We start from the raw sequence: 25,382 nt of genomic DNA on the forward strand, positions 1-25,382 counted from the left end.
CATCCATGTTTTCCACTGACAGATCACTGAATCCCACCATGGGAGAGGTCCTATGGTTAGTGCCAGGTACTAACCATAGGACCTCTCCAGCACCACGATTTTGCCCCCAAACTTGTGGTGGAAATTTAAAAGGTCTAACTATAATATACCCCAAAGGTTAGAACGCAAATTTTTGAAAAATCTCCAAATGATTAATGTTCTAATTACAAACCTGATTACAGGCTTTGAAAAGGCTGACAAGACTTTTAATAATCAGGCTACAGATTTGAGACTCTGAATATTTAGCAGTCTTGTCTCAGATATTCAGACACCACTTGTTAAAATAATGACAGGAAATATTCCCTAATGAAATAAGGCTCATAATAATTTAAAACAATCTGGTTTATACGGTAAAATTGCAATTGTTAGAAGAACCAGTTCCTCTTCTAAGAGACAGCCAAAACTGTTGATTTTTCAGTGTAGGGAACCTTAGGATGCCAAGCTCTTTCTTTAATCACACATTGGGAATCACAGAATATCAGACAGCAAAAGTGCTCCAATGTCCACCACCAGCCTTCAATGGGCAACCAGTACATTCATGCAAATAACGTCACCTGCAAATAGACAAATTCTCTTCCAATTTCAGCCACAGTACAAAAGCCAGAGAACAGACAAATAGTCTGAAAGCACACACATTCATAATAAATAACTATTCCTCTGAATAATCTGAATAATAGTATGGCTTGTCTTTACACCTTGGACTGAGGTCAGGAGTCAGGATCTTTGGGTCAAAGGGTGTGGATTCTGGGCAGGTTTGAGCCCAAACTTCGCTCTGTTGAAACTTGCTTAAAAACCCCTAATGCTGAAGAAACAGTCTATTGCATCTTTACTGAAAATGTGAACAGGAACCAAGCACTAAGCATTTAATTCCCATTTATGCTAGATGCCATCCAGGTCAATGGATAGATGAAAGCCTTTTGGGGTGATCCTGTTGTGAAGGGTATTTAACAAAAGAAGGTAGATGAATAAAGCAGATCTGCAATGGGTGGAAGGCATCTTTGATGATCTACTAAATATTCCAGTTTGGTGGTGGATCTCTTGGTCCTTTGGGTTTTGAGAACCGGTTTGCAAAGCCTGGGACACAAAATCAGGAACATGTTAGTCATTGCTTAAACAATTCTGTATGAGACTAGAATGTGTAAAGAGTACTACGAAACAGCAATTAACAAGAATGATAATCAGGACAAATGTACAATATAGCTAATGCCAAGTAAATCTGAAGAAGCATCAAAATACATGGGCCACAGTTCCTAACCCACTTACACTAGAGTAGTCTTATTGAAGAGTGTCTGATTATTAAAGCAGTTTGAAATCCTGTAGTAACAATTTTACAACGCTGTGCAAGCACTTTTTTCTAGCTTAATTTGAACAATTATATTAACAATTTTAAAACTTAACAGAACAACATCAAAAAGGAATGTTGTGCTTAATGTTAAGAAAAAACAAAAAGTGTAGCAGCAGCTTGTACTTCTGCATGGCATTTGCAACAGTTGTTGCAGCATCAGTTTGCTGCAACACCCGTTTCCCCCAGCTATTCTCCGTCTCTAAGTGATTGCAGTTGATCAGGAATCACATCATAAAAGTGATAGCATTACAGCACCTCAGAAGCAATCAGATTTGCCTATATGAGATTCTGAATGGATATAATGAATAGAGGTGCCCTGTAAACATTTCCCCCCTCAAAAAGTCATCAAAATGGTATTTTACATATGGGAGGGGGCAAAAATATTCATGATACATCTCATAGCCAAACTAGATGCGACAGCATCCATGGGTTGGACATGTGGACACTGTCACATCTAGATGGACCTCATTTCAGCCAAGCTCTAAGCATTGCTGTCCTACCATGCTTCCTTAGTATTAACCAACTAATTACAACTAGGGTTGCCACATACCCTCTCCTTGGGTTCCCAGGGGCCCAAGGGCCAAAGCAGGGGTGCTAGGGAGCAGCTGGGTACTTAGCTTTCACACACAAAGTGTGTGCACACTCCCATACTCCCCTGTCGCATCAGAAAATGTCATTTTCTGGTGCAAAAGAAGAGCTGTAGGATGCATTGAAGCCCAATTCAGTAAAGATCACCTCCAAATTAGCAATTTTTACTGAACTGGACTTCAGCATGACCTGCAACTCCCTCCTTGTGTTTGAAAATGAGCACCATGGAAAATCTGTGGGGCATGCTGAAGCCCAGTTCTGTAAAAATCGCTTCCAAACAGCCATTTTTTACTGAGCTGGCCTTCAACGCACCTCGCAGCTCCCCCAACATGCTGGAAAATGACATCATTTTCTTGCACTATGGAGCTGCGTGTCATGCTGAAGCCCAGCTCAGTAAAAAAATTGCCTGCTTAGAGGTCATTTTTCTAGAACTGACCTTTAGCATGCCCCATGGTGCCACATAACCACAGGCGCGCCTGCGCACACTTCTCCCTCCCCCTATGCCTTTGTCCCTTACAAGCCAGATGAGCCGGGCCAGGCGGTGGGGGTTCCACTGCTCGGCACAAGGGAATGATGAGTCTAAGCACAGCTTATGCAATGGTTCTCAAACTTCTTGAATTGCAGCGCATTTTTAAACTTTTTGTAGTATTCAGAACCCACTTGCTGCTTTCCCCTCCCCCACATAAAATGCAGGTATCTCACAAGTTTATTTCTATTTTTCCTGTTTTGTATTTATAAATGTATGGCATTACTGAGCCACAGGATGTGTTTTGTGGGCATTTGCAGGCAGATATGGAAAAAGCAGAGCTGACAACATTAGCTGGGATATGAAATCCTTCCTGGGAAGCCATGCGCATCCCTCAGGCCTATGGGCTGCTCCCTATCCGTGCTGCCTCTATCCACTAGACAAAGAGGGGAGGCAGATATCAGCCCCTTAAATGTACTTCCTCTGCTCCTGCCCCCAATGCTGTATGCCAAGGAAAGCCACATCAGGCTTGCTGGCTCTCTCTTTCCACAAGCAGCACCAAACTCTGCCCCTTCCCCCCTCACCTCTGCAAGAGAGAGGGTGCGTAATGGCCTTTGCATGTTATGCGAAGGCAAACCCAAATTTGCCATTGATCCTCCCAGAACCTCCTCTCCCAGCTCATCCTATTCCTTCTCCCTCCTGGCTTTGCAGCCCATCTGGAAGTCATGACCATCTTTTGGGGCCCAAACAATACTCTGAAAACCACTGGCTTATTACATAACCTAGGAATGTAATCAGAGTTGGTACTGATGATGCCAAGTCATTTCATTTTTTTAAGATTTGGAAGAAGAGAATTTTAGGTGTGTGTGTTTTCCCAACCCAGCCCTGGAGCTCCCAATTTCTAGAACTGCAACAGGTGTTAAAGCTAAGCCTTGCAATGCCGCTATCACTGTTGCATGGTGACAGGAGACTATAAGCAGTGGATTGGCGCCAACACAAACCCATTAGAAGGATTGTTTCCATGTCTTCTCATGCTCATCTAATCACCTTATATTTCAGTAATACTCAATGGTAAAAAAGGATCTATGTGGGGTTACTTGACAATTGGGTTCTTTAAGGAGACCATGGCTGTAGCCTAGAGCTTTGAAAGTCTTCACAGTGAACAGGCACGGAACACTGAAGAGATAACAACCCTCATTCAAAACATACATACCAAAGCTCAAGATGGAGTTAGAGTGATTGGACTGGTTAGATTCTGGTGGTTTTACTAATGAAGATGGACCACAAATGCCTAGAAAAATAGTGAAAGATCTTAGGTGAAGGTCAAAGATGACACATCCCAGTCAGCAAGAATATTTTCCCATCTGCTCTCCTCAATGAAGAGGTTCAGACAGCACAATTTCACATGAATAGAAATGGCTTCTGTCACATTATACTTCCCTCACCATATACTTTAGATCTATCGGTTCTGTTTCTCTCCCTTCTTCTCACCTTTCCTCCACCAAACAGGCTGTATCAACTTTGCCCCCCTTCTTCTCTCCCAGTGTCTATGCTACTGCCCCATCTCTCCTTTCCAGGTCCAGCTGCCCTGTATTTTCATCTCCCCCCACCCCCACCCCAGGTTTAAAAGTTGCTGACAGTGCCAAGGATTCATTAGGGCACAAACATTAGAAGGGTTAACAGTATGTAATATCCTGCAGAAGAATAGTTTGTAGCAGCAAAACATAAAAAGTGCCTTAGCGCCCATGAGGCTTATTGTGGTTCAGTGTCATCAGCTACAAAAAACCTTCTGCTTTAAATGAGCATATTTGTCCATGGCATTTTGTGCTGGAGCTTCTCCCCCCAGATAGGTCTGGTATAAACTTATGCAGAAGGGGGGAACTCACAACATGATGGCCCCAATTCAGTCACTGAGCTTAATTAAGCATTAGGATCTGATGATAGGAAGCTTACCATAGGGGTATTGATTCTCCAGTGGGGACCATAACTTGTAGTCCAGTTGTCATAAAAAAGCTTCTCTGAAAAAGGTTTTGTACAAAATGGCTAATTCCTATATTTTCACAAAATGTTTATTTACTTTATTTATACCCTGCCTTTCTCCCCAATGGGGACTGAAAGCAGCTCACATCATTTTCCTCTCTTCCATTTTATCCTCACAACAAACCTGTGAGATAGATTAGGCTGAGAGGGTGTAATTGGCTCGAGGTCACCCGGTGAGCTTCCAGGGCAGAGTGGGGATTCAAATCTGAGCCTCCCAGATGTGAAGCCAGGGCAGACCTCACACCAACAATCTCCATCCAGTTAAGTTAAGACTTATCTAGTTAACTTATCCAGTTAAGCCTCTGCTAAGAAATGTAGATCCTTAATTAATTCCTGTTTTTGAAACCCTTGAGATGCCCAATAAAAGATAGTGTAGTAGCACAGTGGATTTTTGTTCTCCAAATAAACTGATAGCCCTCAACTCTAACAGTATCATTAGTTGTTATGGTTCTTTGGCATCTGTTCATCTGAAACACAATATCACATCTATGTTTTCCATATACTCTTCCAACAATCTGGATATTCTAAAGACTTACTATTTTTCACATTTCGTAAAATTTTCAAGCTCTGTAAAAAATAGAGACAAGGTTGGTATTGAGAAATTATTGATTTAGAAAAGATATATTAAAATGATAAGCAATCAAACAAGCGATGCACACAGATTACAGTCCTAAACACACTACTATGCCATACTGTCTTAACTGGATTGCCCTCCCTTTCCTCAGCACAAGCTATTGCAGTAGGTTGAAGGATATATCCCCTGATGGGCAAGGTAGTGTGTACTTTGAGGACATAGACTAAATCTCTCTGAAAACTCTTTTTCACTTTCCAGAATAGTAAAATTGTAAGAAGAAGAATAGAACACCAGGTAGGAAAGGACACTGTTCTGATAGTCAAATGAAAGGCAGCCTGTAGCTAAAGTAAAGTTCAGAACTGATTTGTAACCAGGGCTCATTTTGAGGGGGAACACACAGGAACACAGTTCTGGCAGTTCCCCAAAGAGGTCACATGCCACTTGGCCCCGCCCACCTGACTCAGCCATTTGGGGCCCGTTTCGTCCTGGATTGGGGCCGAAATGGCCTGGATCGGGCCTCTGACGGGTGGTGGATCACTCTCCCACTCAGCAGTGGCCTGATCCTGACCATTTTGTGCCCCTTTTCAGCCATTTTCAGCCCCTTTTTGCCACTTTGGGCCCAATTTCGGCCCTGAATGGCCAGGATTGGGTCCAAAACAGCCGGAATAGGTGATGTCAGGGGGTGTGGCATATGCAAATCAGTTATACTAATGACACACTTCTGGTGAGGGCAAGAGGCATGGCTTATGCTAATGAGTTATGCTAATGAGTTCCTCCAGCTCTTTTTCTATGAAATGACCCCTGTTTGTAACTAAGGGCCTTACTATCCTGTCCTTCCTGGGTCCTATCAACCAGACATGATGCAAGTTCCATACTCAGCTCTCAATTCTCAGGTGTATGGGGCCCAATCAGATTGGAACCAGAGAGTGCTGGAAGAAGTGTTTTAGTCTTCCCCACATAATCCATACAGTATTTTTCCATCTTGAAACATTCCCACAAAAACTACTATTTGACATGTTGGGGAACCTCATAAGTATTTGGATACACATACATTTTCCCAGTAAAGGGAATATTGGCTCCCTGGGGTTATTTTAGATCAGGAAAATGGCATAGGGGAGAAGGCTTAAGGCCACTTTTCTCACATACCACAGTCCTGATCCAGATTGGGACTCTGCATGCATGGAAATTGAGTTCCAAACACAGAACTCACAGCATGTCTGAGCAACAGAACCCAAATCAGACCCAAGGAAAATCTATCTTATAGTAAGGCTTTTTTTTTTTTTTTTATAGCTACAAAACACTACACAAAACTATCACAAGGAAAGGGGAGAGGGAAGGGACAAAGGGGGGGTGGAAAAAGAAAAGGGGGGGAATGAACTACAAACACTAAACACTACACTTCAATATTTCCCTTCATACTGTCAATACAAAAATAGCTCCATAAAATAATGATGGAGTGGTTAATCATACAGAGAATAAACATTTCAAATTCTGGTTAAACTTTCCTCCCCCTTCTAGGTCCCGGACGCAATTCTCTCTGTGCAACTGCTGTTGCGATGCTCTCCCCCCCCCCTCCGGCTCCTCCTTTTCTTCGTTCTTGGTGCAGCAGAGTTCTGGGTTTTTATTCTCAAAATCCTTTAGTTGATCTTCTGATAATATCTTATAGGCCTGATCTTTATATCTGAACCATATTCCTTCCGGGAATAACCATTTGTACTTTATTCCATGGTCCCTCAGAAGTGCTACAAACTTTTTATATTTAAAACGCCGTTTCCGGACTAGAAATGGAACGTCCTTCAAAATCTTGACTTTCAAACCCATAAAGTCCAAATCCGCATTGTATGAGTTATATAGGATGGTGTCCCGAATCTTTTTAGATGAAAAGTCAATAATGATCTCACGAGGCAACTGTCGCTTTGCTGCATATTTTGAAGAAGCCCGACGGACCTCCAAAATGGCGCTTTTAACCTCTTCTTTAGTCGTCCTCGCGGGTGTCGCCAGTAATTCCGAGACCAAATCCCACAGATCCTCATTTTCCTCCTCTTTCACGTTTTGGAGACGCAAAATTGTCTGCGTTCGTTCCACCTGTAGCCCGATCAGCTGGTTCTCCACCAACTTCAGGTCCTTTTTTGTAGCCTTCACAAGTGACGCACTTTCCAGAGCAGACTTTTCTGCCCCCCCCCCGCTGCTGCCTTAATGGTTTTCACCTCGCTTTCAATTAAGCCCACCCTTTGATCAGTTTCGTTCAGCTTGTCAACAAAGGGTTTTATAGCTTCCACCACCGCCCTGCGTACCAACTCTTCGAGCGACTCCCCCTTCTGCAAGGTAGCCGAGATTGACTTACCGAGAGCGGGACTTTGCCTCTTTGCTGCCATTTGGGGGGGGGGGGGCGCCAACAAAATTCTGGAACTCAACGAAGGGGAAGAGCGAGTCTTCTTCAGATCAACCTCTCCTTCACAAACGCTTGTAGAACAGAAGGGATTCGCTTGTTTACAGGCTTCCGCCTGTTTCTTTTACTTGCCGTTTCTCGTTGCCCGGCGGCACTCGAGGCGCCGCGCACATCTGCCGGCCTCCATAGGGACAAACGGGCAATTCCCCCCCCGCATTGATTTCGGGGAGTTCTTCCCGCCGCGTCCCGGACCCTGGCTCCCTCCCTGGGAGTCCTGGGGGCTAATCCTTGCGGGTCAGCCGCCCGGTCAGGGTGCCCGGTCGTTTCCTCCCAGACCAGCCGAGAGGAGCGTCCGGCATGGCTGAGAAAACGAAACCGAATCCTATCTTATAGTAAGGCTTTTGAGTTCCTTAGCTCTTCCCTAAGAAGAGTTTATCACAGTGTATTTACATGGTTATATAGCTAAGCTGCAGATTCTAAGGTTTCATATTTGCTTCTCTCTCTTGCTTAGAGCTCCCCCTAGTAATATCAATAAGAAACGTCCCAGGCTTTTCTACTTTGCCACTTAGGATCTTTCCAGATACTAGGAAAACTTTGCACTGTCTCAGAGCTGTAACTGGGCTAGCTCTAGTTTGATGCTCCATGCATTCTGCCCCTATGTATTGCTTAGAGTGGGAGAGTGAGTCTCGCAGCACAGTTCGAAATGTATTCACAAGCTTTTTAAAATCTGGAGAGATGTGGGTTATACTAGAGAAGGCGAGTGCACAGCCTTAAAACAAAAGATGAATGAGGAAAGTTGCCCTATGACTGCACTAGCAAGGGGACAAGCCCACAGTCTCTGCCACTGGCTTAATGGCCTTTGGGCAGTTTTTTCACCTTCAGCTTAACAAGGCCTGCAAAGTCAGAGAAACATGGTTCTAAACTGGATGGAAATTTAGCAACTTGTCACTTCATTCTCAAATGGCTCTATCTCCCTGATCTTTACTTTATAAACAACACCAATCTGTGATCTGCTTTGGAAAATCTTTTTTTGTCTGAAAAGTAGGACATGATTTCTGTAAAGTACCCTCAAATACTCATACTCTCCCTCTGTCCAGTGTCTCCCCCCTCCTGTTTTTTTGTTTTGTATACCTTACTCCTCTTGAAGCATTTTGCTTCCTTTGATGACTTGTCAATTGGTTTAATCCCAGAGTCTCCAGGACTTACAATATTACTCCAAACAGATGGTAGACCTAGGAAAGCAAAACAAAATGGCCATAAGGTAGCTTACTCATGCAGACAGGCATCCCACTACCACCAATTCAATCCCTCTTCTTTATTACATGGACAAATCTCAGTAAAAACTAGGTTATACCTAGAGATCAAAAATTGCGCATATTTTTGAAGCACTTTATCATTTGGGTATCTTCTCCTGCTTTATTTAGCATGCATTACTATAATTCACAAGTTATGCTTTTCCACTTTAAGCATCATCACACCCCTTCCAGCTAAAACAGTCCCCCACTTACCTAATCTGAAATCTTAGCCATAGGGCCCATTATGATATGGCTAGCGACAGTATGTAACCCATGCACCTGCTCTTTCTGCATCCTCTGACTATCTGTCCAACATCAGTTTTTCTTCATTACACCCTTTTGAGCTCTGGGGAAACTGACATCTTCAGGGAACAGTCTTTATCAGTTTTATCACTTTAAACCTGAAGTATTTCTACATGCGCAGAGACATAAATGGAGCTTTGAAGGCATGAAAATGCTGTAAAATTGAGTAAGTTTTTATCTTTATTTTGTCATTTTCACTTGAGTGTGAGGAGGGAGGAGGAGAAATCAAGGGATGATGCTGTAGATATCCATGGATATGGAAAGGGAACCAAACAATTATTTATGATCACAGAGATGCTTTTGTACAGGGTGGATAAGTTAAAACATGGAAGAAAGCAAACTATACTAACCTATGGGGAAAGAACACATCTGTTCAGCAGCTGACAAACCACAGAATGTTGAAATGCAATTATAAACTCCCTGTATGACAATCCATCTATTTACAAAAAAACTGATGCATTAATTTAAAAGGTATTTCTGGTCTTTTACACATCCCCATTACAGGTGAGAGACTCGAAAGTACCTTAAGCACCAGATGTGAAATCTGTTAGGGGAGAGCATATGGCATTTTCATGTTTTGCAGAAAAAAAGAAAAAAAACAGGTGCAAGGTGAGGGGATTTATGGAGGTTTTTCTGATCCCTACACGTTTCATTTTAAGCTTCGTCAGGGGAAGCTTTTCATGATTTGCAACAGCTACAAAACTAATGCCACATTACATCTTCATATACAGCCTAATTCATACTAAGGTTTCTCCATGTGATTTTGTATCTAACACGTCCCACTTTGTCTCTTCTTTAAAAAACAAAGTGAGTGAAGTTTTTAGAAGTTCAAGGTGGCAAAGGATACAGAAGTTATCCAGCCTAATCCTTTGTAACAAAGTGTGACAGTCCCAGTGCTTCCTTTCTAAGTGTTCAGGAGCCCAGTTTTACTATGAAATCACACCCTTCTCCATATTCCTACATTTGGAGATGAGAAGCTGTAGTTAACTGGCTTGGCTCTACCATTCTGCAAAGTTTCCCATTCACGGAGTCTGACTTTCTCTTCTGCCCCTTCCTCCTGCAACTCAAAAGGCCCTCTGAAATACTGTTCCTGACAGTCCATTTCAGGGGCCATTTTGGGCTGCAGAGGGAGAGAGGAGATGCAAAATGCACATACACCATGGACAGAAATTCTTCCATCCATGGAAACACTCGAGCGGATCCAAGCCTATCAGTACTGAGGAAAAAGCAATCTTTGCATAATCAGTGCTGTTTATATTTATTAAACCGTTTACATATTCCATGACTCAGCCCCAAGATTAGTAGTGCACACACTCATTTATGCTACCCCCAAAATATAGTCTCTGCAGAGCTTCAAATATCTCCAAAGCCTGTCTGAACAAAACCACAATTGGTGTGTGCACCATGCACAACGACACGTCTGTCATACCACATTCATATACCACTGTTATCTGTCTCCATTCCAATATGTCTCCAAACTGCTGGTCCTCCAGCAAGTTCCTTTCTTCCTTTTTTCCTCCCAAAATCCAATTATTAGTTTCCCTTTGACTCATTTCTCCAGGATAAATCAACATGTCATTCATAGTCGAGTGTGCTAAGGATTCTGTGGTTCTCTGGCAGGGTCGCTTTATTATTTACATTCAATGCTGGGCCACAGAACTAAATGTGATGGCTGTACTTACAGGCAAGGAGCTGGAGACTAAGCCTGGGACCCCCCACTCTTTTCATCATCTGTTGCATTACTACTTCCACCACTCATTGTCAGAAAGGCCTTCCCAAAATGGAGTTTTTACATGTTTTGGCTGTCTAACATGCATCTCTTCTTACAAAGAATCTTTCATTGTAATCATTATCCAAAGTTCTTGTGCCAAGGTAGCAAGCAATATCAAACTTACATTCCTCATCAGCAAGAATAAATGACTCAGGGGTTCTTTCAGGCAGAGGGGGAGGGGAAGAAGAGCGATCCCGATGGTACTCTAGAATGCCACATGTGATGAAAGCAAATAAAACAGAATATTTCCATTAGTTCACTTCAAAAAGAACCCTTTAGTCTCAGTTCTTGTTCTGTTAGCCTGTCAGTGTTGGCTGCAACCTGAAAGTACAATGGCGTTTTACTCTTTTGCAAAAAGAGAAAGAAATTTATAACAAGATAATTTGATTTTCCTCAACAAATTCTCACAAAACTTGGTTGGCATACAATTTAGCAGGGCCCATTTTGAGGGGCACTGCACAGGAACGCAGTTCCAGCAGTTCCCCAGAGAGGTCACATGACAGGTGGCCCTGCCCTGGATTGGGGCCGAAACGGCCCGGATCGGGCCTCTGACAGGTGGTGGATCACTCTCCCGCTCAGCAGCGGCCCAATCCTGATCATTTTGGGCCCAATTTCGGCCCTGAATGGCCAGGATTAGGTCCAAAACAGCCAGGATAGGTGATGTCGGGGTGTGGCATATGCAAATCAGTTATGCCAATGACACACTTCTGGTGCTGTCAAGGGGCGTGGCATATGCGAATGAGTTATGCTAATGAGTTCCTTTTTCTACGAAATGACCCCTGCAATTTAGTAACCTGTTCCTCAAAAGGTTTCCACTGACAATAAATGGATACAATTCTTATGAAGTATGGCATGTTATAACAACAGAATATCTTTTCACTGTTATAATGAAAGCAGGAATGAAAAGTAAACATGTATGGTAACTGGAAAGAATAGTTGACACAAACATTGGGACATTCTGTACCTGATCTGGGTCTCTGCAGCTTCATGCTCTGAAATTAATAAAAGGAGAATATTTCATATTCCTTTATATATATATATTCCAACAAGATGATATTTAATGTTCTGTGAGTAGCTGATGAACAGCAAGTAAAGCCCCACAAATGCTTATGTGCTATAGAAGGCAGGTACACATTTCATTAGTTATATATGTAGTTATTGCTTCAGCCTTCCAAAACTGGTTCACAGGAAAGTGCCTTGTGCCTCAAGAGGTAGAATGTTTAATTCTTAACAATGATGCCAACTCACCTCAAGCAAGTTTTTCCTCAAGTGTGTTGTGCCCGTTAAGATGTTATTTTTTTTAAATTATGTTATTAGCAAGTCATAGAGAGCCAGGTCATATTTCCACTAACATATCCCTCCTTCATAAACCTTTTCTTATTTCTCACTCCTATAATCTGTTGCATTGCATAGTTAGGTATAGAAATAAGAATCCAAGCTGTGATGTGTCTGTGTCTGTGTCTGTGTCTGTCTGTGTGTAACTGATGGTGGTAGAGACTACAAGACCCTTGAAGTGCTGTAGCTGTACAGTTAGTCTAGGACTGCTCTAATAAAGCTAAAGGCCAAATTCCCTAGTGTTAACATGTATTCAGTTTCCTATGTCCTAGATTCTTCCTAGTTAGCCATTTTGGCTCACACTGAAAAGAGCAATACGTTTCAGCAGTTGTTTCAGTCTTTAATGGAAGGACTCCCTGCTTCCAAGTGATTAACTCAAAGCTAGTGGAACTTATTATTTGACAATATTATCCTAATATCAGCAACTGGAATCTCAATACAATACCTGCAGCAATTCAGTAATACAAAACTGTAGCCTTTGTATATTTCACAAATCAGGAGTACTGTATGGCAATACTGCTGGGGGAGATGTATAAAATCTCTAATGAATTACCTTGCTTGGTCTCAATCTCACAGAGTCATCAGATAATTTCAATTGAGGCATTCCATTCCATTCCCCAGATATTCCAGTTTTCTCATTTTTGGGTAGTGGTTGGTGGGTTGAAGCAGCCAATGAAAAGTCATCTGTAAAGGAGAAAACAAAATGGTCTTTTATAACTGTCCGGGCAATTGAATTATCTAAACAATGGATGACAGCCACCTCTTAAATAAAGAGTTCTGCCATCAATATAATTGGCAACTTGAGTTTACCTGATTCCTCAGGTACAATAAAAGACTCAGCAGTTCTCTCAGGCAGTGGGGGAGGAATGTCCTCATCCAATGTGGAAGAACCTGATAATCCAAAAGACTGAAAGTTAGTGGGATTTGGATTGTTTATGAAAATACCTAATTTAGCCATGGGCGAGAATATAGTACTAAAGGTTTGAGTCTGTTCTGGTCCTCCTAAACCCTGGCTGCATTTTTACACAGATGCTCACACTGCAGCATAAGTTTATTAAAGCGGATTACGAACATATGATACTGCCTTATACTCGTTCTCAACTGGGTTATCTTGGAGGTAAGTCTCAGGGAACCTGGGGCCATCTAAACAAAGTGTGTGAGGCCCTTTCCTGCTCCAAACATACACTGTTATTGTCTCACTGGTATATTACAAAGAAAGGAAGCTGTAAAAGAATGACAAACCACAATCTTTGCCATAAGGAGGAAAAGCCATATTGCTACAATTAGTATACAGCCTATAATTTTATTCAGATGAATGGATGAAGATCTAGCACTCTGTGGCAAACTTCTGATACCTGCCAGAAGCATATCAGGGAGATGGTTTACATTTATTGGTATCTGAGTGCACATTATATAAATAACTCCAAACTGCAATATGCATCCCAAATCCTACACTGTGGAAGCATAAAAGCATCCAAACAGAAGTTTACATCCTGTTTAAAAATCTGTGACCACAAGATGGCAATCTTTGTAACCAAAGTCTATACAAGTTCATTGAAAAGATCTAGGATAACCTGGATCACACCATCTCATTTTCCTTGCAATTAACCTGGAATGATTTCTCTAATTTAAATCAGAGTGTGTTCCAAATCATGGAAATAATGCAGTATGCTCCAAAATATGCACTCCACTGAAGATTTATTCCAGTGTTCTGCGCTTTAGGGCATTTTCACACAAAATTGGCCAGGATACTCATTCTCATTACAAATGCCTCTCATTGTAAATGCTTCTCTTCTGCTAACAATAAAATGTTCATATAAAGAACACAAGAGACAACATCAAAGCCAATTTAAGTTTCACATAACAGTTAATATTTCCATTTAGGTTCTCCATCCACAACCTAGCCAAGCTCACTTCAGCTTATCAGTGGAGTTTTGCAGAGATCTTAGCTTGGGCAACTTGATAGCAGTGACCAAAATACTTAAGAAAAGGATTCTAAATGTCTTTTTATGTTAACACTGAGCACCAAACCATTAGTGGCGTAGAAAACATTCTGAGCCTCAGGTTGACTCCTGTCTTTGTAGGCCCCTAACATTTTCTATGTAAATTCCAGAAACTGGAGATAAAAGATATGGTAGGCAAAATCCATGGAACTTTAGAAAGTGTCACTCATCCAGTCGTGTTGAAATAAGAAAAAAAATCATGCAAACGTTCTCTCACAAGAGCTGGTAACATACAGCCCCTCAAACTTACTCTGGCCATCTGATTCTGCATTCAGCAGGTGGTTATTCTGGGCCTGAGGACTACACTGCAGGGGTGTAGGCCTTGCATTGTCACAGGGATGTGCTGTGGACTCCTCAGCAGGTGAAACAGGGGGACTGGTTTCATGTAAACTCGCAGCAGAATCAGTAAGCGTTGGGGAGCATGGGTCATCCGAAGAGAGTGAAGAAAAGTAGGGATCCTCTGTCAACCAAGTCCTGGGCTTGTGACGCAAGTCCCAATGTATATAATACTGAGTATGGTTAAATTGTTTATTTGAAAGGGTTGCATCACCTTGAAGCTTGAGGCCACAAGGGGAGTCTGAGTTCTTTCTAGTCAGTACTTGGGATGTTCTCTCAAAAGGGGTAGATTTGGTTCGTGACAGGGGTGCCTTTGGATCGAAGCTTACTCCATTTTCACCATCTGGCCTCAAAGTGAGAGGCGAATTTCCCCAAACGACACTATTGAAGTCCAGACTATGATGTTTGTGGAGTGGCTGTCTCACCAACAAAGAATTACATTCTGTTATTGTAGTCATGTTTTGTCTGCTGCTGAAGTTCAAGGCTTCAGTTGAAAGAGCTTGTCTGACTGCTGGAGATACACCATCCCTGAGTCTTCCATGCATGTCCAAGCCCCCGACATCATGATGGGAACCCTGAGATTTCTCCTGTACCTCTTGAATTGAACTAGAACAAAGGACACAATTTCAGAGCTTGTCTAGCACTTATATGGGAGTAGATAGATCATAATCAGACTACATATAAGTAGGGGGGATGGAGAAGGAAAAATAAAGGTCCAAGAAGATGAGGTTAAAAGAAATATTTTTATATCCATTACCAACATTTATTAATTAATTTACAAAATTTCACCCCAAGGCAGCTAACAATTAAAAATAAAACATTATAAAAACACATAATAAAACTAGGGTTTTTTTCCAGCAGGAATGCGGTGGAACGGAGTTCCGGAACCTCTTGAAAATGGTTACATGGCTGGTGGCCCTGCCCCCTGATCTCCAGACAGAGGAGAGTTTAGATTGCCCTCCGCGGCAATCTAAACTCCCCTCTGTCTGGAGATCAGGGGGCGGGGCCACCAGCCATGTGACCATTTTCTCTGAGGGCAACCCACTGAATTCCACCACCTCTTTTCCCAGAAAAAAAGCCCTGAATAAAACCAATGAAACCACAAACTACTGGACATATGTAAACACACATACACGTATAAAAACAGCTATTGAAACATAGGATGGGAAGGTCATTCAGATCATTGAGGAAATGCTAGATGAAGTAAGTCTTCACCCTTTTGGTGGAAAACAGAAGGGGACAGACATATATCCCTTGGTAGGGAGTTCCATAACTTTAGCACCATGACTGAGAAATTTTTCTTTTGGGTTGCCATCCATCTACCCTCAGAAGATGGGGGCACCTGAAGCTGGGCCTCGGAAGATGACTTTACCAGCCAGATTGATTCATATGGGGGCAGACAGTCTTTAAGGTATGCTGGTCCCAAGCCATACAGGTCTTTAAAGGTCAAAACGAGCACTGTGAATTGGGCCTGGAAACAAATTAGAAGCCAACGTAAATGGGTCAAGACTGAATTGATATGATTCCTACAATCCACTCAGGTCAACTTTGCTCTCTCCAGTTAACTGTGTTCTTTTTCTATAGTTAAGTAGGAATTCTGGGACACCTGAGCCAGAGATAGAAACCTCATTTGTTTCAATATATATTTAATATACCTGTTGAAATATTTCAAGTGCTAATGCTGCCAGGACTGTATCCTGTGTTTAAGGAGCAAAGGGTTCAGGTTTTTTTTTTTTACCTGTTCAGTTGTTTCAGTGAAGAAGTTCCTGTATGCAAAGCATAGACTGTCTTGGTTGTTGGATTGTTTGCTTCAGTCTGTGGAAAAATAAAGGTATCATTTTGTAGATCCATGGGCCAAAAGCAGCCCAGTGTTAACTGTCATGGTGGGAAAGGTAGGCCAGACCTGAATTCCAAGGCTGAATCTTGCTATCTGCCAGTGGAAGGCAGAGTCACTAGACTCTCAAATACATGGTTCATCTCAATCTATTTTTTGAGTTGCTCCTCAGAGCTTTTGTAACATTTTGTATTCACATCCTGTAGAGATTGCAGTAACAACTGCAAGCTATGACAGGTCTCTCATGCCGCTGTGTTAACTATGACAGGTCCCTTCCTCACTGTGTTCATTTCATCCCTGTTTTTCAGTTCTTAGATTTGTCTCACAAAAGCTGTTGGAAAGCTGCTTCTATGAACTACATTAGTGGGAAATCATAAGGTTGCCAACTGTTGGAAAAATATGGCCTGGTCTCCTCCTGTGCCTTTAACAACATTTTTTTCCACAGCATAGTGATCAGCATTTTCACCTACTATTGGGCCAGGCGGCTGTGAAATCACAGAGAGGTTGTCTCATTGAAAGCTGGCTGCACAACACAATCGATGTGGCCAGTGGCTGCTGATCCTGCTGCCCTACTGCTGCCACACTGCAGGTCTCCAGCAGCTTCAATGAGGCAGTTGCCATACAAGAACCATCCCTTGTTTAAGGAGTGGTGGAGAGATTGGGAATAGGGATCACACACTTCCCCTGCGGAGCCCCTTGCCCTCCTCAGAGTGAACTGCCTCCTCCATCCACAATGGTGATTTTTAATATATATATATATATATAATATAAACTATATCATCATGAACATCAGATAAAAACAAAAATAATATTACATTTTACTTTCATCCAATTGCATAGTAAACTATAAATACAAACTTATCACCAAGTTATTCAGCATGTAAATAACCAGTCACATCTCTGTTCTGGTTTGCTTTCGTACTTTGCAGTACTGATTTCCCATGGTGATTAACAAAGAGCATAGATTCCAGTGCTAACTGTGGTTAAAGCTAACCAGGTTCCCTAATGAGCTAGGATTTTTTTTCCTATCCTGGCTAGGTTTAACTGCATTAATGTCAGTGTAAAGTGTAGTTAAAATAGGAGGAGAGATCAGTCCCACTGCAGATGGACAAGAGAAGCCAATTATTTGGGGTAATCAAGGGCCGCCATTATTTGGGGTAATCAAGGGCCACCATTATTATCAACAAGGTAAGGAACTGCAGCAGCCAATAGCAAAACTAACCCAATACTTAACCACAGTGTGAGCAACTGATGGAATGCAGAAGAGTCAGGCCTCCTCTGTATGTACACACCTCTGTACTCTGGGCAAGGCCACTCTGGCTCTGAGTAATCAAGTTGTGTACTGTCCAGGCTCTTCCAGACCATGTCCCTTCTCCCTAGCCACAAGATCTTGGGGTCAAGTATAATCCCCCCTAGTGTTCCTGGCCCAGTTCCATGACAGGCACTCTGAAGTTCTGATCTGAAGAATTTCCCCTTCATCCTTCAAATGAAACCTCAGGATGCTTACTAGGATTGCCTGTCCCCCATCAAGCCAATGGTTTTATCATAGAGTTTCCAGCAATTCCTAGAGAGGCATGTTGTCATGTGCAAGTTTTTCCTGGAAGTGGTGTCATGCTGTCCCCAATGGCTGCTCCCCATGTCCCCACCCCCTCTCCCTGCCAATCTCCTACTGGTTGCCAGGCCTAGCAACCCTATGCTCATCTAAGTTTTATATTTAGAACTTAACATACTTTGCCTGCACTGATATCACAACCATATGACATTGATATGTAAGGCAACAGACCCATTAGGGTCTAGAAAAGTCCACCCCCATGATCATCAGAGTGGAGAAGGTGAAACCCCAGCTTGTGGCCTGGGCAGCAACAATTCCTGTTCAGCCCCAAAGAAGCAACCAGCCTGGACCAAGAACTGCAGTTCTCTCCCCCAAGGATACTAAGCAGGTGCCCTGCATTTTCATCTCATTGCCAGAGTTGTGGGGGATGCTGCCCACCAGGAGTAGACTGGAGGTTTGCATTGCCCAGAACTGGTCAAAGAGGCGGGGGATGGCACAACGGTACCTTACATAGCCTCTCCCCCACCATGTTGTGCATGGAGTCTCCTGGATATGCCCACACCTACAGGCTCTCTTCATCTCTTATGAGCTTCATGACTGCATTGTTATGTCTAGCAGTCAGTTCATATGCTTCCCCAGCTCTGTTTTCTAGTTAAATATTTATTCAAGGCCCACAAGATTATTTCAGGCAAAGAAATAATAGCCAAGATCTGCAAAATCATATCCTGGTAATGAAATACTTTCTGTGTCAACCTGGCCTTATGCTTCTACCAAACCACACAACTGCCCATACCACATGAGAAAGTACCACCTCCAGCTTGAGCTGAAGGTCTCTGCAAACACCACCACAGCAAGCAAAAAGGGGAGGGGATGCTTGGATAGCAGTTGGCAGAATGCAGTCTGCAAGCTAGAGAATTACAGTAATGGCCTTAGAGTCATCCTTTATTTCTCCTTGTCACTTACTAACAAGGCATATCTGTCAGTATTTAAGGTGCCACAGGTCTCCTGTTTATTTTTGTTGCAACAGAATAGCATGGCTACTCGTTTGGAACTGCATGGGTTGTACTAATTCTTTATGATGTGTAGTTCAATATCTTATGGACTACACACAGAATGATTTCCTATATAAGCCTTGCACATGACCCCTTCTGATTATGAGACCTTGGGCTTTTCCACACTGAGTTTGGCTGCAGCTCAGCTTCTTAACTGCATCAGCTTATACCCCTCCTTTACACACAGTACCACAATTTGTAATTTATTTATGGTATTTATAGTCCACCTTTCTCACTGAGACTCAAGGCAGATTACACATTGTGAGGCAGTACAGTCAATTTTAAAGACATTTCAGTAAACCATGTAATAGAGTATTTGCAAAGATTTAAAACTAGCAATCCAATGCAGAGTTGAAGAAGCAATTCAGAGAATAAGCTATCCAGTAACGTCATACTTACAGCAACAGACAGTACATAGTACTAAAGTCTATAGTTCTTATCCCTTTATTAATGTATCTCTTTGAGACCACTTCTTTGCATAGTTTGCAGAAAGCCAGGAGAGAAGGAGCTTTTCTGACCTCTTCAGGTAGGTTATTCCATTAGTGGGGGTCACGACAGAGAATGCCTGTGTACAGGCAGCTGTTGATTTTGCTCATGTGCAAGATGGCACCTGCAGAAGGCCCTGTTCAAATGAGCAAAGCTGCCATTATGAAACATAGGGAGAGAGGCAGCCCCATAGATAAGATGGATCAATAGCTTTATATGTGATAGGCAATACTTAGAATTGAGCCCAGTAGCTGATTGGTGGCAATGGAATGACTGCAAAATGAAAGTGGTATTCATGCTTCTCCTAGCTCCTGATAATAACCAAGCTGCAACATTCTGCTCCAGATGGAGTCTGAGTTAACTTAGAGGGGAAACCTATGTATAGTGCATTACAGTAGTTAAGTCTCAGTGTTACCATGGCATGGATCTAAGTGGTCAGATCGGCCATGTCAAGGTAGGTGGTCATCTTCCAGGCTATACTGTTTGTAGAAGGCATTTTTGCAGCTGCCTTAATTTGCTTTTCCTGCAGTAGCACTGGGTCCAGTATAACTCTTAGGCTCTTAACTGGGTCTGAATGGATCAGATGAACTCAATCAAAAGTTGGGAGTTCAATGTTTTCAAGATCTCCATCTTCCCAACCAGCATCACTTCCATCTCATCTAAGTTCAGTTTCAGTTTGTTTACTTTCAGCCATTTGGCTGCAGCCAGCAGGCAGTGATCCAAGATTTCTACTGCATCCAGCAGTGATTTGGATAATGAGATAAAGAGCTGGGTGTCACCTGCATATTGATGGCATCCAATTCCATAGCTATGAATGAATTTTCCTAAAGGCTTTACATAGAGTTGAATAACATGAGGAATAAGATTGAGCCCTGTTGAACCCCACAGAAAATTCCCACTCTGGAGATAGACGGTCTCCACAGCAACACTTTGAGTCTGTTTCATGAGAAACAATTTAAACCAGTCCAGAGCACATCCCTTGATTCTAACTTCTGCCTCCAAACACTTAAGCAAGATGGCATGGTCTGCTGTAACGAAGCTGCAGATAGATCTAGGAGGAGCAATAGAGAAGCATGCCCTTTGTCTACATTCAGGCAGAGATCCTCAACTAAAACCAGCAGAGCCATCTCTACCCCATAACCTGCCTTGAATCCAGACTGAAAAGGGTCCAAAGCACCAGAGTTATCCAAGAAAACTTGGAGATGGTCAGCTACTGCTCTCTCAATCACTTTGCACAGAAAGGGTAGATTGCAGACTGGGCAATAATTGCCCACGTCATTTTTGTCTAGGGGTTCTTTTTAATTAGTGGGGAGAATACTGCCTGTTTGTGTGGCCAATGGAAGGTGCCCTGAGTTAGTGACTAACTCAAGAGCACCTCAAGAGCCAGTTTGGTGTAGTGGTTAAGAGTGTGGGACTCTAATCTGGAGAACCAGGTTTGATTCCTCACTCCTTCACTTGAAGCCAACTGGGTGACCTTGGGTCAGTCACAGCTTCTAGCTCTCTCAGCTCCAATCACCTCACAGGGTGTTTTGTTGTGGGGATAATAATAAACTGCTCTGAGTGGGTGTTAAGTCATCCTGAAGGGTGGTATATAAATCAAATGTTGTTGTTGTTGTTATTGTGGTCTTTACATAATTTTATCAGCCAAGATGGGCAAGGATCCAGCATACTAGTGGCCTTCACAGATGCCAGGATCCTGTCAACATCCATCATCATAACTCATCAAACTGGCCCATACATGATCCATATGATGTATGAAGCATTTCTTCCACCTTGCCTACATTACAGCTTGCATCTAGATCAGAGTGTATCCATACTATTTTATCCACAAAAACTTTGTAAAGGTTAATTGTCTGTTCTCTAGACTGTACAGATTCCAATTTAAAAGTTAGAAGATACCTTGAAGAACTGGAATGGTGGTGAACTAGTTGATGCAATGGTTGCATTTCTTTGCTGCTCTCATTGCCACTTTGTGGGTCTTCCAATGGAGTCTGTAACACACTCTCAGTTTCAGCACAACTTTTCTGCCGGTGTCTTTCCAGACATCATCCAGCCCTCTTTAGGACATCCAGTTCCATGGGGAACTGAGGTGCCAGCTTATGTCCAAGGGTCAGGGAAGTCAGCAAGGAGCAATGCCTTTGAGGAGCTTCACATTCCAAGTTCCTACCACAGCCTCAATAGAGCAAGTGTTTGGAATCCTAAAATCCTCCAGGGTATTTTGGAATCTAGAAGGCTCCATGAGCTTTTGTGGGTGAACCATTTTAATTTGCCCTCCCTTTTGGGGGGATGTTGGGGCCATATTCATTTTTGCTTTTAGTAGACCATGGCCCAGGCCGAATCTCAACCCTGAAACAAGACCTTCTTTCAAAGGCTCAGTGCAAAATACTAAGCCTAAGTTGTGGCAACGTTCATGTGTGTGCCTGTCACTATTTGAAAAAGGACCAGGGCTGACAGGGAAGCTATACATTCCCGGGCCAGCCTTGATGGGGAACATTCAGCATGAATGTTGAAGTCACCCGGAACAATCAGTCTAGGTGTCTCCAAAACTACATCTGAGAACATCTCTACCAACTCAGAAAGGATGCTTACTGTGGTGTTGGGTGGTCAGTAAACAAACAGAATACCAAGTCTATCTTTAGTTTGTTGCAATAATATAGATTAAAGCACATTATACTAATCAATACTAAGCTAATACATAGTAATGGCTTGTATTCTGGGTGAACTTTTAAACTTTTCATGAACTGTCTATACATTTTTTAGAGTGTTAGGTAACTAAAACAGGTGTGCTTTAATCTTTTGACAGCTAATTAAAAATAGTGGACTCCATCTAGATTAATGTTTCTTTATCAGAGACTGGACCAATAGTGATCTAGTATCTTAACTCTTCCTGTCATTTCTCACAGATTTATGGCTTTGTTTTGCAACTTAGATATAATGTCATTTTTGGCTAATTAGAAGGTTATACAATATAAATTATGAATATTCAATGAAGCATTAAACAATCATAGTTTGCTTATGTAATTATGTGAAAAGATCTTAGATATTTGCATATGATAACCTATAAAACATGCTAATCTAGATAATGAGAACTCTTTCTGATTGGAAGAAATCTCATGAAAATTAGGTGAGATTCTTATCTTTGCAATGTAGGCTATGAAAATCTTAATGCATTTCATAAGAACTTTGATTATTTTTAAACTTAACAGTTAGTTAGGAAATGTTAGCAAATTTAATTCTGATTGCCTTTCTGTGTTCTATTTTTGTAGGACTTATATTAATAATCATATATTTTTAACTACTTCCTTCATTAAAAATAGAGTGTATTTTCAATAAAAGAAATAAACTCGAATAGGTGTCTGAGTACTTTGATTAGAAGCAGCAAAGCAATAAAGAACCTTTTACAAATAAATGTGCTGATAAGCAAACGGTTCAAAGAGCAATTTTGCTTGACAGGTCTTGAACTAATTGCTGAACACTATCCAAAAGAAAAGATAAATCTTTCATTTGGAGTAGTGGAAGCTTAATTAAGACACAGGCAAGAGAGCCTGTTACAAGTTCCCAATGAAAGGAGCATACAGTCGATGCTAGCTAAAGCTGGTCAGAAAAAACATCAGAAAAACCTGAAGATAAAACAGGAGATCAAGAGCCAGGAAATGATACTATGTGTAAGAGTGGTGGAAAACCCAATGCAGTTAAGAAGCCAAGCTGCAGCGATGACTTGGTGTTGGTTTTGGAGGACCCTTTGAAGAGAATTGAAATTTTAATGACAAAGTTGAAAGAATTTAGTGTAGTTTTAAGGTTAATAAGCAGAAAACCAAACTAAAAATATGAAAATACAAGATCAAATGAAACTTGAGAGCAAAACAGGGTCAAAATTGAGAAAAAGGTAAAATCCTTGGGTATTACTTTGTCAAATATGAATTGTATGTTATTCCAAAATAATTATATTAAGATTTAGAAAGAAATTAAAAGTGATATGCTAAAATGGGATAAAATTCAATTACCATTGTTGGGAAGAATAGCTACAATTAAAATGAATGTCTTACCTAGAATGTTATTCCTATTTCAGACAATTCCGGTATTGACAACAGAGGCACCATTTAAGCAATGGCAGAAGGATATATCGAGATTTATATGGCAAGGCAAAAAACCAAGGGTTAAATTTAAGGTTCTACAGGATGCAAAAGAAAGAGGAGGTTTGGGTCTACCAGATTTGAGATTATATTTTGAGGCTAACTATTTGGTTTGGATGAAGGAATGGATACTGTTAAAAGACAGAAGACTATTAGACCTTGAAGGGCATGATTTAAAATTTGGGTGGCATAGGTATCTACGGTATGTCAAAGTTAAAGCCAATGCAGAGTTTAATAATCATTATGTGAGGCGTGCCATTCTGAGAGTATGGAATAAATACAAACTTAGGTTTTGTTTGAAAATACCTCTCTGGCTATCATCACAAGAAACTCATTTTAGAAGGGAAATGGTTAGTCCATCTAAATGGTTAACTTACTAAGATTTATTGGCATTCTCTCAGGACCAAGTTAAAATTAAATCAAGAGAGGACTTAGCAGCAGAAGGACAGTGGTTTCCATATATGTAAATTTTGGAGAGATTCAAATTAGACAAGAGTCATTATGACTTTGAGAAATCTAAAACTGAATTTGAAATTGTACAAATAAACTTTTGTTGAAGTTTGAGACAGAAGAAGAGCAAATAAAAGAATGTATGACTAAATGGGTGAAAAATTGTGGACATAATATATTAATGGAGCAAGAGGACTGACATTTACATTAAGCTCTAGTATTAAAGAAAATTTTTACAAAATGATGTATCGTTGGTATATGACTCCTGAAAAATTGGCTAGAATGTATAAGAGGGCGTCAAATGTATGTTGGAAATGTGCTAAACAAGAAGGGACATTTTTTCATATGTGGTGGACATGTAAGAAAGCAAAGAGTCTTTGGCTGCAGATACAATCATCGATTCAGAAGATTTTGAAGATTAAAATTCAGTTGAAACCAGAGACTTTTCTGCTGGTAATAATGGACAGCCAGTTGGAAAAAAGCTTTAGAACTTTGTTTTTATACTTTATTATGGCGGCAGGAGTACTTTATGTACAAAAGTGGAAAACTCCAACATTGCCTACAGTGGAGGAAAGGTGGGCAAAAGTTTTGGAGTTTGTGTCAATGGCAAAACTTACTGCATCGATTAGAGAAAGGACATTAGTTAACTTCTTGACTGAATGGAAACTGTTTATAGACTTTTGCATAAAATGGATAACAAGGATTTGATAATATCTGAATTTATGGATTAAGAAACATGAACAATAGAAAAAAGAAGGGTTTTGTGACTAACCTAGAATAAATGTGACTCTAGAAATGATATATACTTGTTGCGGAGAAAATTGGAACTCAACCTGTAGTGTAATTTAGGGGTTTTCTTTCTTTTTAATTATATAGTGTTTCTTATGTTTAGAATGTTTTTTTTTCTTATTCTCTATGTTTATTGATTATAGTTTATAGGTATTATGTTATGGTTTATAGTTTAAATAAAGAAAATTCTACCTGGGGAAAAAAAAGAAGCCAAACTGCAGCAAAAACCTGGTGTGAAAAAAACCCTGGTGTGAAAGGAGTTATGAATATTGGGTATATTGAATCAATATACATGACACCCACATTCTACATAGCGGACTAGCCTGAAACCTGTTCAGATCACTTCTAATTTCAAAGACCCACCCAAAGTGACACATCAGCTGTGATGCAACAGCTATACCAACACAGTGTGCTGGTAGATACTACAATTGAACCTGATTCACATGCAACATTCAGCCTGGGTTTAGAGACTGGGAATAGGGCTCATGAATTCTACTAACCTCACACTGCCTGTATTAGTAGTTCCTGTGGACACCCCATCCACACAGGTTAAAACAAAATCAGGCACAGTCCAAAAACGTATTGTAATGTGGGTTGGCAAC

The 25,382-nt window shown here is 41.3% G+C and overlaps 1 protein-coding gene across 1 annotated transcript in view; it reads right to left on the reverse strand.

Annotated features, from left to right (window-relative positions):
- Positions 1-589: 589 nt before the first annotated feature.
- Positions 590-25,382, reverse strand: part of PTPN22 (protein tyrosine phosphatase non-receptor type 22) — a 66,927-nt gene continuing 42,134 nt past the window's right edge. The window contains exons 12-21 of the mRNA XM_054979165.1: positions 16,223-16,299; positions 14,399-15,090; positions 12,956-13,036; positions 12,699-12,829; positions 11,775-11,802; positions 10,935-11,015; positions 8,573-8,673; positions 5,015-5,045; positions 3,652-3,729; positions 590-1,113 (exon numbers count right to left, since the gene is read on the reverse strand). Of these exons, the coding sequence (XP_054835140.1) occupies positions 1,049-1,113; positions 3,652-3,729; positions 5,015-5,045; positions 8,573-8,673; positions 10,935-11,015; positions 11,775-11,802; positions 12,699-12,829; positions 12,956-13,036; positions 14,399-15,090; positions 16,223-16,299 (1,365 nt within the window). The 3' untranslated portion in view covers positions 590-1,048. The remainder of the gene's footprint in view (positions 1,114-3,651; positions 3,730-5,014; positions 5,046-8,572; positions 8,674-10,934; positions 11,016-11,774; positions 11,803-12,698; positions 12,830-12,955; positions 13,037-14,398; positions 15,091-16,222; positions 16,300-25,382) is intronic.

Source organism: Eublepharis macularius, chromosome 5 (assembly GCF_028583425.1).
Source record: "Eublepharis macularius isolate TG4126 chromosome 5, MPM_Emac_v1.0, whole genome shotgun sequence".
Lineage (NCBI taxonomy): Eukaryota > Metazoa > Chordata > Lepidosauria > Squamata > Eublepharidae > Eublepharis > Eublepharis macularius.